This window comes from Macrotis lagotis, chromosome 4 (assembly GCF_037893015.1).
Source record: "Macrotis lagotis isolate mMagLag1 chromosome 4, bilby.v1.9.chrom.fasta, whole genome shotgun sequence".
In the NCBI taxonomy this organism is placed as follows: domain Eukaryota; kingdom Metazoa; phylum Chordata; class Mammalia; order Peramelemorphia; family Peramelidae; genus Macrotis; species Macrotis lagotis.
Genome location: NC_133661.1, coordinates 30,215,321 through 30,234,555, shown reverse-complemented (window position 1 = coordinate 30,234,555; position 19,235 = coordinate 30,215,321). Strand labels below are relative to the sequence as shown.

At 37.1% G+C, this 19,235-nt stretch overlaps 1 protein-coding gene across 5 annotated transcripts in view; it reads left to right on the top strand.

Moving 5' to 3' along the window:
- Window positions 1–19,235, top strand: part of SLC25A16 (solute carrier family 25 member 16) — a 40,580-nt gene that overhangs the window by 6,694 nt on the left and 14,651 nt on the right. For 2 of the 5 annotated variants that reach the window (XM_074232401.1, XM_074232402.1), the window contains exons 2-4: window positions 819–911; window positions 5,076–5,209; window positions 7,684–7,747. In XM_074232401.1, the coding sequence (XP_074088502.1) occupies window positions 819–911; window positions 5,076–5,209; window positions 7,684–7,747 (291 nt within the window). Of the gene's footprint in view, window positions 1–818; window positions 912–5,075; window positions 5,210–7,683; window positions 7,748–11,939; window positions 12,019–19,235 lie in introns of those variants that run through there. The other 3 variants (XM_074232400.1, XM_074232403.1, XM_074232404.1) reach the window with 3 other exon arrangements.

Here is a 19,235-nt window from a genome sequence, read left to right as displayed (position 1 = left end):
GAGGAAAGACCAAGCTGCTGGCTGTGTGCCCTGAGGGCTGGGCTTCACGTGCTGGCTCTGGCAGAGGTCCCCTGCTGTTCCCCCACTTTGTGCCCGGTGCTCCCCAGGGTGCAGCTCAGGAGACTTCCCAGCGCCCTGGGGCTGCCTCTGGGAGGCTGAAGTTCTTTGGCTCTGGCACCACCCCTCTGGTGTGCTGCTGCCTCACTGGGTCCCTTTGTGGGTTCTGTCTCTCGAAAGTTTAGTTAGAGTCCTTAGCTGATGAGTTTTATCAGAGAGCTCCTAAGACTGGATCCCTTCTAGTGGCCATCTTGGCTCCGCGCCCCCCCCCCCCAAGTTAATCTTAAGATGTTTAAAGTAACTGTATAATAAAGTCCCAGGAGATTTGTATTAGTTTTTTCTTTCTCTGAAAATGTCTTAAAAGTATGGATCTCAGTAAGTTTTTGACATGCAGTTTTTAAGGAGGGAAAAGACCTAATTGAAAAGCAGCCAGCCTCCCTGGGTTTTCAGGTCTCTGACTAGCTGAATAGCCTTGCACAAGGTCCTTACACTCTTTTACCCACTCACACCCCCCAGACTGAGTTACCTGTCTCTAATTTTGGTGTCATCTGCCTCCCAGGGTTCTTTGGGGGATCAATTGTTTTGTTAGGCATCAATCCCCATATGGAGATGAGGGAATGGTTTCATGACCATGGAATTCTGTTGTGTTTAAAGTGGCATGTGAGACTTTTCTAATAAAATATTACAGAATTCACTGTTCTACTTGGGTAAAGGTCTGTAATAAGTATTCAGCTTTCCTTTGTCTTGTTTTTAATCTGAAGGTGTTGCAGGATGTTGTGCCAAAACCACCATTGCACCTTTGGATCGAGTGAAGATACTATTACAGGCACATAATCACCATTACAAACATTTAGGTGAGTTGAGTGATTGATTGTATGGGGCCCAGAATAATAAGTCCTTAATAATGATTGATTGCACAATGAAAAACACCAGTTAATGAATCCAAAATTAAAAGTTGCTCTGAATCAAAAGTTGGTATCTCAGAAGTAAAATAGTGGGAGCATGTTTCATATGTGACTCAAAAGTTTTTCTGAGTCTCATCGTTGTACATTACTATACAAAAGTTGAAAGGGAATTGAGCCAACTATGTATCCATTCAAGTCCTCATTACAGTTTGTTAGTTTTTTATTGTTTTTAGGGCTTTGAGAATTTTTAGCGAGGAAGGGGGAGGGGAAAGAGAGATTATGAGAGATAAGTGAGAATTTGCAAAAGTAAAAGAGACTATGAGAGGGGGGAAAAAAGTTTGAAGTAAGGACCTGCCTGATTGAAGTTTCTGATATTTGAAGAGTCTTTAAAGAAAAAAATTAACTAAAATAGTTTAAATTATTTTGGGCAAAGATGAGATTCGTTGTTAAAAATTTATGTAAACCTCTTTGGGCAAATTAACCACCAAATAATGAATGTTCAATTAATCTGTTGACTTTTATATGGTTTATTTCTCATCGACTTTAGAAATAGCTGATTCCTTTAGTTATTAGCTTTGGCTAGTAAAATAAATAACAATCATTTTTCTTAGACTAGATATATGTATGGAATTATTGTCAAGCAACTAGTAAATATATATATATGAACCCCAATCATACCCTCCAAGTTAGAAGGAACACAGAGCAAAGTAAAAACTTTTAATTTTGGAACTTCACTGTAACATCAAGATTGTCTGAATTTCTGTGTGCAATCTGGTTCAAGTTATTCTGCTTATATACATAACAGTGTTGAATTTTTTTATCTTATACCTTCATTATATGATTATATTGGGATTAATTTTTTGAAAGAAGATGGAAGGTGGAGAAGAAATAATATAATGAGTTATGCTAAACTGCTGTTTTTTGCATGAATATTGTTTTCTTTAGCCAACACAGACTGATTGATGTGTGTTGTTTTGGTTGTTGATGTAGTTTTCAGATTGTACATGCACGGTAATTGGAGTCCAGCTGAATTGTACAAATTATTCCCTAAGACTTAAAAAATTTGCAGTGAAGATTCTAAAACAAATTTTTAATGTATAGCCTGACTTTTTAAAAAAATTTATTTATTTAAGACAATGAGGTTAAGTGACTTGCCCAGGGTCACACAGCTAGATAATCATTAAGTGTCTGAGGCCAAATTTGAAGTCAGGGCCTGACTCCAGGGCTGGTGCTCTATCCACTGGGCTACCTAGCTGCTATAACCTGTCTTTTTTTTTTTTTTTTTTTTTTTTTTAGGTTTTTGCAAGGCAAATGGGGTTAAGTGTCTTGCCCAAGGCCACACAGCTAGGTCATTATTAAGTGTCTTAGATCAGATTTGAACCCAGGTACTCCTGACTCCAGGGCTGGTGCTTTATCCACTGCGCTACCTAGCCACCCTTCACAACCTGTCTTCTTAACAAAAGAAAAAAGGCATGTGACTCAAAGGCTATTATATAATGGTGTCATAAGACAAGTCACATCTGGCCACAGTAGGTTAGTTGATAAAGATAAGATAGATCATTCATAAAATTATTGGCTCTGACAATTTTAAATGTGCAAAATTGATTTATGTATATTTCATTTTAAGAGGATTGTTAGTTCTTCATTTGAATTTAAGTAATGTTTTTTCATTTGCCCATATGGAATGAAATTGAAATATTTTTTGTTTTCACCCTCTCTCCCCTGAAAAAATTCACACTATGAAGAATTAACATAAGAGACTTAAACGTAAAATTTTTCTCATGTTATTTGGAAGTTTTTAGTATTTAGGTCATGATATAGTAGGAAGGGCACTGACTTAAGGAGACCCAATTTAAAGCTCCAGATCACCTTTCTTGCTTTGAACTGGATTCTCAAGATTCTTGAGGTCTCTAGACCTTACTTTACTCCTTGGTCACTAAAAAGAGCAGAGTTCTCAAGTTCTGCTCATTCTGGGTATCTTAGCAAAGTGGTACTTCATTTGTAGGGGTGATTACTGCCTGTGAATTCCTAACAGAATTACAAGTGGTATGGCCTTCCAAAAGAATTTAGAAGTGACAACTATAACAATTGTAGAATGGCGTGGACTAATCTGAGTTCTGATTTCAGTGTGGCATGACCTGAGGCACCAGCCTCTCAGTATCTCTCCCTGTTTATAGTACTCTGTAATCATTTATCTAAAGTTAGGAAATTATAATTTTAACTCTCAGTATGGGGGTAAAAAGATTCATTGAATCATTTAAAGTAGCTTGATGATATGATAAAGATCAGAAAATTTTGCCTAATTTGTGCTGTCCAAATGGTAAGGAACAAGAAAAGATTAACAAAATTTCATGGGAAGTAACTTTCCTACTGCTAATAAAGAATAGCATAGTAATAGCCATAAACAATAGGAGAACAGCACTCTAGAATTTTTTAAAATTTATTTATTTATTTTGAATTTTGCAATTTTTCTCCTAATCTCACTTCCCTTCCCCCCACTCCCCACAGAAGGCAGTCTGTTAGTGTTTACATTGTTTCCATGGTATTCATTGTTCTAAGTTGAATGTAATGAGAGAGAAATCATATCCTTAAGAAAAAAAAGTATAAATTATAATAAAATTACATAATAAAATAACAATTTACTTAAAATTAAAGGTAATAGTCTTTGGTGTTTGTTCAAACTCCACAGTTCTTTCTCTGGATGCAGATGGTATTCTCCATCGCAGCTACCCAAAATTGTCCCTGATTGTTGCACTGATGAAATGAGCAAGTCCATTAAGGTTGATCATCACCACCATGTTGCTGTTAGGGTGTGCAGTGTTTTTCTGGTTCTGCTCATCTTGATCAGCATCAGTTCATGCAAATCCTTCCAGGCTTCTCTGAATTCCTATCCCTCCTGGTTTCTAATAGAAAAATAGTTTTCCATAAGGTACATATACCACAACTTGTTCCGCCATTCCCCAATTGATGGATATTCACTCAATTTCTAGTTCTTTGCCACTACAAACAAGGCTGCTATGATTATTTTTGTACAAGTGATGTTTTTACTTTTTCATTTAGAATTTTTTTTTAAGTTTTTTTTTCAATTTTAAAGCAACAATGTGGGGCAGTTAGATGGCATAGTGAATAGAGCACCAACTCTGGAGTCAGGAGGTCCTGAATTCAAATCTGAACTCAGACACTTAATAATTATCTAGCTGTGTGACCTTGGGCAAGTCACTTAACTCCATTGCCTTGCCAAACCAAACCAAACAAAAACAAATAAAGCACCAATGTCTGTATCACTTAAAACAAGTTTTAGCATGTTTTTGAATTAATATTTTTCATTGCTTTTGGCCCAGTGATATTCATTCTCTGGCATCCATTAAGCAGCTTCTCCCAGACATTTCCTCCTATATGCATGTGTGTGTGTGTGTGTGTGTGTGTGTGTGTGGTGTGTGGTGTGTGTGTGCATATATGATACTATTACACTGGACAGCTTGCTTGTGCCTCTGCTACTCTTGTCTTCCGTTCTGTCGACACTAGTGTTCTATGAATTGCTTCCATTTATCACTAGAATAGTTTTGATTTTAATAGATGGGTCTTTGTTTTTGTGATAAAGTAAAGGTTACTAAAAACTAATTTCTCAGAGGCATCCTAGTTTTCCTGTTACAATCTGTACATTTGAATTTCTGCTTTATCCCTGATGTTACTAGGAAAACTTCTAATGTTTCTATTACAAATACGTACTTTTTTGTTTTAACTAGATACTCTTGAATATATTTATGTCAAATGATTTAATGAAGTTTTACGTGAAAATTTCACAAGTTTAAAGAGGGGATCATTATAAAATGAATGTGATAGAAAAATTTCATAAAACTCTAACCTTTGAGGTAACTTCGGGCCAAAATTTTTTGTACCTACAATATGCGTTTTTGTATAAGATTTTGTTTTAATTTGTAGCTTTCTCTTGTTGTTAGGTGACTGCTTCTATTTTATGTTATATAACTTATTGCCTTTTCTATAATTATATCTATGAACAAAATGATTATGAAACATTTTTCTCTGTATGATATTGTGTTAAATGTTGGTGATTTCTCCATTTTAAATTTGAAAATCTTTTCTGATAAACAGGAGTCTTTTCTGCATTGTGTGCAGTCCCCAAAAAGGAAGGCTATCTTGGATTATATAAAGGAAATGGAGCAATGATGATTAGAATCTTTCCATATGGTGCAATTCAGTTTATGTCCTTTGATCATTATAAAAAGGTAATTTAACTGTTGTTTTTCCCTTTTTTTCGAATTTGAAGTGACCTATATTGAACATATTTTTTCAATAAATAAGCCTTTAGAGTATTCTGGATAAGTGCCCATAATGATGTTCTAAGAACACACAACTCTTATGACTTTGATTGTTTTGCTTGTTTTTAAGTTAATTTCTTTTGGACATGTTAGTTTAGCATCAAGACTAGTCAGCTCTTCATTATTCTTGCTTAGGACACAGAATGAAAGGATTACTCAGTCTGAGCTAGGGTAAAAGTCATTCCTGGTATCCTTTAGAGCTTGCCTCTGTAGCAATCAGTTTCTTGTATAAAATCAAACATATAGAATATAAGCCCTGTGATAGAAGGTACTTTAATTCTTTCATCCTCAACTTGGTGAGCATCTAAAGAATTGAATTATAGCTTAATGTGGATACAGCTAGTGTTTGAATAGTTATTTTAAATAATCGAGAAGTTATATGGTAGAGACTTACTCAGTTATGAATTGTTCCAATCATTTTGGAGAGCAATTTGGAACTATTCGTGAAAGGCAGTCAAATTGTGCTTACCTTTTTGTCCAGCAATGCCACTACTAGATCTGTATTACTGAGAGATCATTAAAAAGGGAAAATAACCCACATATACAAAACTATTTATGGCCATTCCTTTGTAGTGACAAAGAATTGGAAATTGAAGAGGGATGCCCATCAAGTGGGGGATGGTTGAGTAAGTTGCTGTATATGAATGTAATGGAGTTCTTTCGTGCTATAAGAAATAATGAGCAGATGAATTTCAGAAAAACCTGGAAAGACTTATATGAACTGATGCTGAATGAAGTGAGCAAAACCAGGAGAAAGTGTTTTCCAATGATATCTATGATAGACTTAGATCTACTCAGGATTACAAGCACCCAAAACAATTTCAAAAGACTCATGATGGGGAAAACACATCCAGAGAAAGAACTGTGGATTCTGAATGCAGAAAGGTTTATTGTTTTTCTTACTCTTCATTTTTCTCTTAGACATGATTGCATATGTATAACAAATTAGATTGTTTTGCTGTTATGGGAAAGTGGGAGGGAAAAAAATTGGAATTCAAAATCTTATCAAAAAAAGATCATTGAAAACTATCTTTACATATAATTGGAAAAAATACTATCTATGAAAAAACTCAGAAGGAGATTTAAGTGCATACTTTGCTAAGCCCTGGTGATACAAAGAAAGGTAAAAAATAGTCCCTGTCCTCTTATAAACCATATAAAATCTAATTCTACTCAATTTCTTTGTAAAATATTTTGAGTAAAGAATATTTGAAAAATTACTTTGCAGTTTTTGAAATGAGAATTGATTTGCAAAATCATGACATATTAAAATAGCCTAGGTTACAAAAGTGTCTCTTCTTTTTGTCAGAAATCTGTGATCATTCCACTATCACATCCTGGGAGAGTTCAGTTTTAGCTCATTGCTAATTGAGGTCATGATTGTGTTAATTATGTTCATAGTTTTTTCTATCTTTTTTGGATGCTTACAATATTGGTAACAGTCAGTGAATCAATTAAATATTTGTTAAATGCCTACTATGTATCAGACATATGCAAACTCCTGGAAACTTGTAGTGGTGAGATTGCAGTTTTTGGTGACCCATGGTTCACTATTAAGAGGATATCACTTGGGGGCGGCTAGGTGGCATAGTGGATAAAGTACTGGCCTTGGAGTCAGGAGTACCTGGGTTCAAATCTGGTCTCAGACACTTAATAATTACCTAGCTGTGTGGCCTTGGGCAAGCCACTTAACCCCATTTGCCTTGCAAAAAAACTAAAACAAACAAACAAACAAACAAAAAAGAGAATATCACCTGTCAGTCATAACTGATGTAACCAGAGTTAAGATAGCTTTCTCCTTTTTATTTTTTAGTTGTTTCCTTATCCATTAAATTTAGATGTGAGAATGATCTAACTCTGAAAGTCAGAAATTCTCTTTTGTCTGCAGTCCTCATGGGCACTGGCCCTTTTCCACTTTTCTTCCTTAGTGATAGAATTGCCTCACTTGGCATGAGATCCACTCAAATGTATGTGTTCAGTCAGTTACTATCTGCTAGACTGACTTGACCTTGGGTCTTCTTGGCTTCAAATCCAACTCTGTCAACCATAATACATTCCCAAAATCTACAAAAAAACACAGCTCAGCTTACTTACCCACCCTTGCTACTGGGCAGCTCCCTTCTGGCTTCCCAAGGTGTAGCAGCTTCAGGACAGACGTTTAATCCATGTCCTTTCATTGTTTTTTGTTGTAGTTTAGTATTTATAAAGGGCCTGGTACATAGTTGGTACCTTATAAACCCTTATTCCCTTCTGCCATGGTTTTGAAAGAGGGCTACAATATTTTTGTTACTGCCATTACTTATCGATCTATGGTTTTATGAGGTCTTCAGGATGAAAATGATTTTTTTAACCCATTTTATTGAATTTACTATTTTTTATAGTTAATTACCACAAAACTTGGAATTTCTGGACACATACACCGGCTAATGGCTGGCTCCATGGCAGGTAGGAATATGTATAATTTAGTTCTGTAGTAATATGTTATCATATCTTCCACAAAAATACTTCCAGTATAAATTTTCTTATATTATTTTACCATATCCATGTCCTTTTCTTTGAGACCAACTACTTAATAAGAGAGAAAAAAATAGTTAGCCACTCCCAACATCTTTGCCAAGAAAATGCCAAATGGGGTCATGAAGAGTCAGCTATGGCTAAATAATGACTGAACAACAATTCAATAGGGAAAAAGGCATAATTCCTTTATTAGGACACTTGACTGTCAATTGACTAATTAGCTCTACCATACATAGGTAATAGCAGAGCCATGGAAGGTGATAGGGAGGATACTTCGACCCTGAGTACCTCTGGTTTCAGTCTCATGGGAATCTTTTGGTTTTGCTCTCAGGCCTCCTCAGAATTCCTGGCCTCGATTTTGCCTTTTTTTTCCTTAGCTTTATGATGACTTGCCTGGTAGTTTGAAACCCATGGGGTGCTGTTTATCAAAGAATGTTGAAAGTTGGTATTAAAATTCTGAAGAAGTTCCAATGAGAATGCTCACCTTGGCCACAAAGGTGCAATATGATATTGAATAAATTGTTCAGTCTCACTGAGCCTCAGTTTCTTAATCTGTAAAAATGGAATAACAGTAGTTGTCCTATTTTCCAGGGATTTTTTTTTTTAAAGCTAAGTAATGTGTAATTATAAAAACATAGAAAAATGTGGACTCTTATTAACAATAATACTGATATCATACCTAGCATCTCTGTATCTGATTTCTTTCTGTTTCAATAAGCTGCTTGGTATTTTTTTAACCTGCATATTGCTCACAATTTAGTGACAATTTTAAGCATCCTATAAGTCATTAATTCTTTGCTGCCTACACATTGCAAGTAATTAAAATTTAATAATAACTTATTCTTTCTGCTTAAAAAAAACAAACTCATCATGCTTCACAACTGACAATTTGTTGAATGCACTAGCTGAGTGGCCCAGGGATGATAAGGTAGCATAAGTCACTAACTATAGCAGCAAATATTCCAGAATTTCTTCAGTTCAGATGTACTAAGAATAGAAAGAGGAAACATCTCTCTCTTTTTCTTGGCTCCCAGAATTGTGTTTGAATATAGCTTTAATAAAATTATTTTCAATTTATTTATTATGCACCTATACTTATTGAAGCATGGGAAGAGTAAAAAAAAAGTGGAAATGAGAGATAGAGTCGCATGTAGCCCTTCCCATAATTTTGATACAAAATACTAAATAAAATATAAGAGATACAGTGACATATGAAGTTTGAGGGAGAATTTGTTTTACTGAAGGGTTAAAGAAAACCTCAGACTGAGATTTGAGTTGGCTTAAAAGGAAGTTTGAGATTTCACTGGAAGGGAAGAGAAGGATTGCACTATTTTACTTTTTTACTCACTGTACCAAATAACTTCTGGGGAGGGGGGGGAAGCAAACAAACCAAAGGTTTGCAAGAAAGCTGCAGGATGATAGTTAAGAGGAATTAAATCCAAAAAGACTTTGAGCCAATCCTTTGATATTCCTGCCCTTTAGTTGTTGGGCAATGTCTGCTCTTTCTACCTTTTGCTTTCACAAAAGCAGTTTGAGTTCACTTTATAGTTAATTTTTTTCACATGAATGTGAAAAAATTTTCTATAATGAAAATGATTTCATTACAAAAAAAGAAAAAAAATTATTTCAGGTACACTAAAGGCAAGAGAGCATATTAAATCTCCGGGGGTGGCTAGGTGGCACAGTGAATAGAGCACCGGCCCTGTAGTCAGGAGTATCTGAGTTCAAATCTGGCCTCAGACACTTAATAATTACCTAGCGGTATGGCCTTGGGCAAGCCACTTAACCCTGTTTGCCTTGCAAAAACCTAAAAAAGAAACTCTCCAGCTCCTGTAGTAGCCACACTTAGTGTTCTCAGAAGCACACACTTATTAGGACACCAGCCCAGAAGAAGAGACTTCACTCATTTCCTATAATTACATAAAACATAGATTTTTGTTTACATTAGTTAAAGGATGACCTGATTAAACTTAAAATGTATTTTTTTGTCTTGCTTCTCTTGAAACCTCTGTGGCCTTCTTGAGATCATTTTTAGCTAAATTTTTGTGTAGGCCACATAGTCATTTAAAAGTTTTTGTATTTGTAGAAGTTTTAAAAAAATGTGCTTTATGACAGCTTTGTAAGTTTCATGTCTCTTAAAACTAAGGAATTTTATCATCCTTTTTCCTTCCCTCATCCTACAACTACAATCCAGTATGTCTTGAGTCAAGACAGAAGACACAGAAACAGAGTTGAAGTTTCTGTTTTCCAAAAGAGTAATGCTTACCCTCATTCTTTCTGTTTTCATGTTCTCTGTGAAAACATTCCTTCTCTTTCCTTCTATCAGTTCACATTCATCATTTAAAAAAAATTCAGTGTTGGAGGTAGAAACTAAGGTATCAGAAATGAGTAAGATAGATGAACAAATGTGATTTTTATTTATTTCTTGATTTTTCCAGTTTTCAGGGCAATTTGAAAAGTAGGCCATTGGGTATGATTTTGGCCATAGTGGAGAGCTGGAGTCGTGTGTGACCCTGGCATGTTGTATCTCTAGGACTGTTTCACAATAACATGTGAAAACTCTTTGAAAAATAAAAGAAAACACTAAATAGATGTGAAGGTTTATTAATAATAAACTAACCATACTATTGACTGACTGCATGTTTTTAGATACATCATCTTAGTTATTTTTCTTTTTATAGTTAATCTCTACAAAGGGATAAAAAGAGCCCATTTTACATTTTGGTTGCAGTATTTAGAAGACAAATCAAAATTCAGAAGCAAATTCCTGTTTGCATCTTTCCTCCCCAAGAATACTAGTCTGTGTCCCAGGTGCCTTTTCTACTTTTAATCATAAGAACTGATGGTCACATTTTAAAATTCTTATTAATATCATTTGTTAACATGCTCTGGTTATCCAGAGTGCAGTTTAAAAGCCACAAATGACATTTTTTTACCTGCCATCTGTGACTCTGGAATTTTTGATTTCTGTATTTTTGAACTATTACATAGAGGTGGTCCTTGTAGCTCTTGGTTAGTTTGCTTGGCTGCAGTATCTCAATAACTGAGTTCTACTCTGAGAAGGCTAACACTTAGCCACCCTTCTGGTGTAGCACAAAAATAACCCATTTTTAAAAAATTTTGATCTATACTGATTTGCTGTAGAGTAGTTTGACCAAGTAGTCTGACTTGATAGAATGAATTGAAAAGAAATCCTCAGCACTTTTGAACAAAGTTGGCCTAGCTTTGTTTCTTATGAGAAATCAGATCCTGGACCTGACTTGTCTTTTCTCTACTATCATAATGACATCACTCACCAGGGAATACCATGATCCAAGCCTGTCCCCTAATTTTGACACTATAGTTGATGTAACTATCCTGCTTTTTCCTTGCAGTTCATTTCTTTTCAGTAATTCCTATGTACCATTTTCAGTTTCAAAATATGCATATTCTCTGATAGATTTTAACACCAGAGAATTAATGTTACCATTGGAAAAATCATTAGAAACACTTTGCAACCTGGAAAGTTTTGAAATTCTTTTGAAAGTTGAAAATTGAGGCAACTAGGTAGTGTAGTAAATAGAGTACCATCCCTGGATTTGGGAGGTCCTGAGTTCAGATGTGGCCTCAGACATTAATTACTTAGCTGTGTGACCTTGGACAAGTCACTTAACCCCATTGCCTTGCAAAAACCTAAAAAAAGAAAAAAATAGAAAAGAAAGCAAAAAAAGAAAGTTGAAAATTATAAATACTGAGCTTGGCAAATAATAGGGTTTTCTGATTTTTTCAAGAAAACTCAGTCTTTTCATTTCTTATGTTTGCTTTGGGTAGTTGTCATTTTATCACCCTGTGTTCAGCTTGTTAGTGATGACCATTTCTTTGCTCAGCAAAAATAGTGCTTAGATATCTGACCCAGCCTGTATTTGAAGCCTTTCCAGCTTGATAGAACTGAGTACTAGGTAATTAGTACCTTATAAGCTTGGGGAGAAAGGTCTCTTCTTTTTCCATTCATCTCTTAAACTCTTCTTAGAAAATGATTTCTTCATTAAATTCTAAGTTTCATTACTGAGGAGAGCAGGTTTCACATCCAGAAACACAAACTCATCTCAGCTTGATTGAAGATGTTATTGCTTCCTGGTAGGTGAAGATATACTGCTCTTTGTATTGGATTGTAGTTATAAGATGGGGGAAGAGGAAGGCTGTCACCACCAGTATTTCTGGTAAGTGCTTTAGATTTCTCTTGTTTATTCATGGACAACTTTTATTGCTTTACCGCCTAGCATGAAGATAGGATTAAAGGTCACAGTCTGTGGGGCAAGTTCAGTAGATAGCTGCTGATTCTTTCAGAACCTAGTTTCCATTGCACTTCTTTATCAGTTGGGCACAAGCACACATGTCTTCTGTTCAGGTCTGTTCAGGTCAAACCTTCTCACTGGTAAGAAATAGCTCAGGAATAGATTATACATTTTAATCTGAACTCAAGCTATATAGAGGCTCTATCAGACCACTAAAGGGGTCTTGACTACCAACTTCAGAAAAGGATTAATCAAAATCATATCAAAAATATGTAAGTCATGTTGAAATATATAAGCATTATAAAATAATTAGTCTGACTACAGGAGACTTGCTACTATGAGCAGTAGATATAAAGGTCACAGTTAAAGATCACTTAGTAGATTTGAATAAATTTATCCTGTTTACACAGTGTTAAAAAAAAATTGAGCCTATGGTATGCCTAGCCTTGTTCCATCCCTACTATTAGAAACCCTCCCTTGATTGAGTCTTGGGTGATGGATCTGTCCTTCACATTGGTGTAGGAGAGAAGAAAGAAACAGGATAGTTGAAAAGGCATTGAAAGATGAGAGAAAAGAAAGATGTGATTACATGAAATGGAGAATAAGGAGCAGAGAAGGAGGGCAGTGATTTAAAAGGGAAGAAGGTGAGTGAATGATGAATAATAAAGGTAGGGTTAGTAGAACAGAGGGATGGAGGAGGGGAAAATTGGGAAAATGTCAGACAAAGTCAGATAGGAAAAGATGTAAGAAATGGATGAAGGTAAAGATACTTATGAAGGACATAAAATTATTTACTATGTATACACATCTTATAAATTAGAATGTTTAATTTATAAACATATAAATTTTCTTTAAAAATAAGAGTTGTGTGGAGAGCTCTGTGGCTCAGTGGATAAAGTATTGGACCCTGGTGTCAGGAGGACCTGAGCTCAAATCTGGCCTCAGACCCTTAATAAATACCTAGCTGTGTGACCTTAGGCAAGTCACTTGACCTCACTAAAAGAAAGAATTAAAATAAGAGTGGGGTGGGAGGAAAATATAGATAGATGGGTGATTGAAGCAAAAATATAAGAGTATGGAAGACCATGGGAGAGCTCATGACCCATATCACAGTCTTTTTGCCAGCTCTGAAGCCACATCAAGATTTATTTTTAAACATTAGTAACAGAATAAATATTCTCCTTTTCATTTATCCATAGCCAGTCTTCAAAACTTGCATTATTGAAATGATGGTATGGAATTAACTCACTACAGAGAACTCAACTCTAAGCAAAAAAGAAAGATACTATGTAAAAACAAGTGTTTTGCAATGAATTTAATATTACGTTCTCATTCATTTAGAGGACCTTTGCCTAGAGCAAGGTTCTCATTAATTTTGATTTTGAAAATATAGAAAAGCATGTAATTTGGTAGAGAACATTAAGGAAAACTATGTACTAAAACTTTTTGCTTTGGTTTCAAATTGCTTGAAATTTGGTAATTCAGGCAGGTTTACATTTTATTGTATATAAAATGTTTGCTAACTAAACAATATGAAATAGATTGTAAAAGGATGTTGGAAGGAATTATAAGAATAATTTTCTTAACTTCATTTAAGAAGTACCATTTTTATCTAAACAGTTAATGGGTTAATTATCAATGGTCTAGTAAAAACATGCCCTATAGACCCGTTCCGGGTGATAAATTCTTTTTTGTTTTTAATTTAATATTTATTCTCATTTTATACAAATAGTGTTTTTTTATATGAATGTATAATAAAATATTCTTGTTTAAGAGTAAACAAAATACCCCCCTCCCCAAAAAAATATAGACTCACTTGAACGATAAAGTAAAGGGGAGAGAAAAAATTAAAATTAAAAAAATAATAGTCATAATTGTAGGTATGGCCAGGTGACGCAGTGGATGGAGCACCAGCCCTGGAGCCAGGAGCACCTGAGCCCATATCCGGCCCTGTACACCCAACAATCACCCAGCTGTGTAGCATGCAAGCCACCCCAACCCCACTGCCCTGCAAAAACCAAAAAAATAAAAAAAACCCAAAATAAAATAAAATAGTAATAATAGTAGGGGTGGCTGGGTGGCAGACAGAGCACTGGCCCTTGAACCTGAAGCACCCGGCTCCAAATTTGGCCTCAGACACCCAATGGTCACCCTGCTATGCAGCCACAGGCAGGCCACCCAGCCCCCATTTGCCCTGCACCCCCCAAAAAATAATAATAATAATCAAAATGTGCTTCAGTCTGTGTTCCAACACCAACAACTCTGTCGCAGGTGGATCACATTCTTTATGATAAGTCCATCACAAAAGTTCCTTCCATATTTTTACACCATTGCCATTGCTGATTGCAACTCCATTCATACTTCTCTACTACCATGTACTATATTTTCTCTCTCCTTTCACTCTGACTCTGCTGTAGGGTAGCTGAGTGGTGCAGCAGACAGATCCCCAGCCCTGGGACCAAGAGGCTCTGAGCCCTCATACCACCCCTTAGGCCCAGAATCCACCTGGCCCTATGGTCCCGGACAGGCCATCCAATCCCAGCCCCTTGCAAGAAGTAAGAAAGAAAATGTGTTATATCTGACTACTCTACCCCCATGGTCCATTCTCTCCTCCATAACTCACATCCCCCCTTCCCCCTGTCCCCCCCTTCTTACTCCAGATGCCTACACCCCATTGAGTATATATGCTGTTTCCTCTCCTAGCCACCTCTGATGAGAGCAAAGATTCCTTCATTCCCCATTGCCTTCCCCCCCTTCCATCTCATTGCAATAACTCATTGTAATAAAGAAAAATCTTATTATATGAAATATCTTGTCCTATTCCTCCTCTCCTTTTTCCTTTCTCCCATTACATTTCCCTTTTTTCTATTGACTCCACTTTTGCACCACAATATATCTTCAAATTCAGCTTTCTCCTGTGCTTCATCTATAAAAGCTCCTTCTACCTGCCTGTTAATTGAGAAGGTTCATATGAGTATTATCAGTGTCATTTTTCTATGCAGGAATACATGCAGTTCCTCATCATTAAGGCCCTCATATTTTCCCCTTCTCTTCCACTCTCTATGCTTCACCTGAGTCCTATATTTGAAGATCAAACCTGTTCAGCTCTGGCCATTTCAACAGGAACATTTGAAATTCCCCTGGTTCATTGAAAGTCCATCTTTTTCCCTGGAAGAGGACATTCATTTTTGCTGGGTAGTTGATTCTCAGTTGCATTCTAAGCTCTTTTGCCTTCCGGTATATATATTCCAAGCCCTATGAGCTTTTAATGTAGTTGCTGCTAAGTCCTGTGAGATCCTGATTGCAGCTCCATGGTATTTGAATTGTGTCCTCCTGGCTGCATATAATATTTTCTCTTTGACTTGGGAGTTCTGGAACTTGGCTATAATATTCCTGGGAGTTGTTTTTTGGGATCTCTTTCTTGGGGGGATTGGTAGATTTTCTCCATTTCTATTTTGCCCTCTTCTTCTAGAATATCAGGGCAATTTTCCTGTAGTAATTCTTTGAAAATGATGTTAAGGCTCTTTTCCTGATCATGACTTTCAGGTATTCCAATAATTTTTAGATTATCTTTCCTAAATCTGTTTTCCATATCAGTTGTCTTTTCATTGAGATATTTCGCATTTTTTCCTAATTTTTCATTCTTTTGGTTTTAAAGTTTTGAGTCCTGATTTCTCATAAATTCATCAATCTCCCTGAGTTCTATTCTTTGTCTGAAGGATTTGTTCTTCTCAGAGAGTTTTCTTAACTCTTTTTCCATCTGGCCAATTCTGCTTTTTAAAGCATTCTTCTCCTCAATAACTTTTTGAACTGTTTTGTCTATTTGACCTAAGCTGTTTTTTAGCATGCTATTTTCTTCAGCATTTTTTTGGATTTCCTTGACTGAGCTGCTGACTTCATTTTCATGTTTTTCCTGCATCTCTCTCCTTTCTTTTCCCAGTTTTTCTTCTATGTCCCTCATTTGATTTTCATAGTCTTTTTTGAGCTCTGTCATAGCCTGAGCCCAATTTCTGTTTTTTCTTGGAGTCTTTAGATGCAGGAACTTGTGCTTCCTCATCTTCAGACTGAGTATTTTGATCCTTCTTGGGCTCACAGGCAAAATATTTCTCAATGGTGTTCCTCTTGTTTCTCTGCTCGCTCATTTTCCCAGCCCAAGCCTGTTTTGGGGGTGCTTCCTGAGCTTTTGGGACACTCCCACAAGGGTCTCAGTGTGTGAGGCTCTGTCCTCCCTCCTGGCCTGTGAATGACCCATATGCGCCCCCCCTGCCATGGGGCTGAGGTGGGGGGGGCTGCTTTTCTATGGGGGGGGCCTAGACTGCGATCAGGTTCTGAATGTGTTCAGAGCCCCAGAGTCTTGTTCCAGGGGCAGAGGACAGAGCTTGGCAGTCTCTCTTCACTCCCCTCCCTAGGTTCGATGGGCCCATGCCCTGGGGGCTCCAGCTTACAGGCTCCTCCTGCTTCTGTTTCCTGGATCTGGACTGCCTTGGCCATGGCATTGTTGTGTGCCCTGAGGGCTGGGCTTCATGAGCTTGCTCTGGCAAAGTTCCCCCTGCTGTCCCTCCAGGTTATGCCCAGTACTCCCCAGGGTGCAGCTCAGGAAACTCCCCCGTTGCTGTGAACCACGGCTCCCAGCACCCTGGGGCTGCCTCCGGGAGGCTGAAGTTCTTTCTCTCTGGCAGGCCGTCCCTCCAACCCCGGGGAGCAGAGCCTTTCTGCTCTTTTCCAGGTTACCTTGAGTAGGAGAACTGCCTCACTGGTTCCTCTGTGGCTTCTGTCTGTCAAAAATTTAGAGTCCTTAGTTTAGAAGTTTTATGAGAGCACCTCTCTTGTTGCCATCTTGGCTCCATCCCCCAAGAGAATCTGGGTGATAAATTCTTGAAGTTGTTGAATATAGTTGAAATTAATGAAACTTTTATGTATTAATTAATCATTCTTAAAAAAAACTATAACTTCCTTAAATGCTAAATCTCAAATCAACAAAAATTAAATTAAATGCTCCATAAACACTCACCACATATGAGTCACTATGCTAAACCCTAATATCTAGCAAGGCAAGCCTCTAAGTAGTCCCTTCCGTTAAAGAGCAACCGAGGGCTTAAACAGTTATGCACATAAGTTAAGGCAGTGGATGGATGGATTAGTGTGAAGAGCTGTAGTCTGCTTTTCTCTGGCCAAGGCAGACCAAGAAAGATGACTTTGTAAGACATTCAGGATTCTCTTGTTTATGGGTTGTGAGATATGTCTTGGAGGATGGGAATGTTCTGTTGATAGCCTGTATAGGAACAGCTGATGTAACATGGAACATGAAGCGCTTGAATGGTAGGAGTATGGACTATGTCTTCAGAAGTGAGTTGGAGTTGAGTTGTAGTGTCATAAATGCCCAAGGAGGGGGGAGACTTGAGTAGGAGTAGGAGTCAGGTTTGTATTTGAGGCCAATCAGTTCTCAGCCTTATTGATGATGGTTTGGAGAGGGGGGAGTATAGAAGTAAGGGAGACCAGGTAGAAAGTTCTTAGAATAATGTAGGTGAACCTAGACCAGAGTAGAGGAAGGAATTGATGCAAGAAAGATTGTGGGGGCGGCTAGGTGGCGTAGTGGATAAAGCACCGGCCCTGGGGTCAGGAGGACCTGGGTTCAAATCCGGTCTCAGACACTTAATAATTACCTAGCTGTGTGGCCTTGGGCAAGCCACTTAACCCCATTTGCCTTGAAAAAAAAATCTTAAAAAAAAAGAGAATTGATAAATGAATGTAGGAGTTGAAGGAGAGGAAGAAGCCAGAATTGAATCTGAGGTTTTACACCTAGGTAACTTAGGATGGTGCTTCAGTTAACAACAGAGAAGTTCAGATAAAAGGGTTTGTATTAGGAGAGTTGGAGGGAAGGGACTAGTATATCTGTGAATTTGACATGCCTATGAGACATCTAAGTGGAAGCGTGCAGCTGCCAGTATGTAGCTAGCAGTAGGTGATATGGGATTGTGATTTACAAAAGAGATGAGGCTTTGGCGTAGCAACCATTTGCATAAATATTATTGAAACCATGAGAACTTACGAACTCTTCAGGAGAAAGAATGTAGAATGAGTGAAGTGGGGGACATCTCTTAGTGGTGCAGCCAAAGAGATTGAGAGTTGAGCCAGGTTAGAAGAAAAACAAGTTAGAGGAATGTCATGGAAGCCAGAGAAGGTGATAGTCTCAGGAGAAGATGTTCAGCAGTGTCCAAACCAAATTGTTATTTATTGTTACTCTTTTGTATAAGAGAGTCATGGGGCGAGAGGGGAAACAAATGTTCGGCTTCATAAACTGTTTTGCTGTACTTTTCCCCTTTCAGAAGACACACAGGTTAAAAAAAGCAAATATACTTATTTAGCATTTTTTTGATTTGACATCGTGACATCAACTTCTGTTGCCCCAGAATGAAATCATAGGCAGATCACAGATAAGAGTTGAAACTTAAGGTAAAATAAAATAAAAATTCAAGAAGAGTAGCAAGCCGCTTCAGTGCCCTTTGATAACTTTGAGTGAGTGTAGAGACTGAATTCAAGCAATACATCTATGACATCATTTCTGTTGGGATTGAAATCCATTTACAAAAAACTAACATCAAAACTTGAAACTCAACCAAGAGAATCAGACATTTGCTAATGTTAGTCATGACCAATTTGATGTTCTTAGTCATAATAAAATACCAAAAAATTCTGTCATAAAGCTGAGGCATTCTGTTACTTGCCGAAACCAATAAAACCCAGAAATAATATAGATGTATAAAAACAAGCGTGGCAAAAAGGATCATTCAAATTAAAATCCAAGAACTCAGCAGATGGGAATTGACCCCCCTATGCACCAGCTGACTTTTCTGGATCCCTACCGTCTTTTGAATTGTAGTAACAGTTTAAATGATCAAATACTTTAGGAACTTGTAGTTTCCCCTGGGAATTGGGTCCTAACTGTAAACTCAGATGGTCTTCTTGACCATGAGTCTGTTGCAAATACAGGCATATTCGGAAAGTAACTGGGAATGCCTCATTCACCATGAAGAAATGTGGAATCAAAAGACTTGAATTCGAGTCTGCTATTTCTATGCTATGCTTCAGCTACTTCAAGTCTGCTACTTATATAGGTGATTTTAGGGTTTTTAAGATTTTTC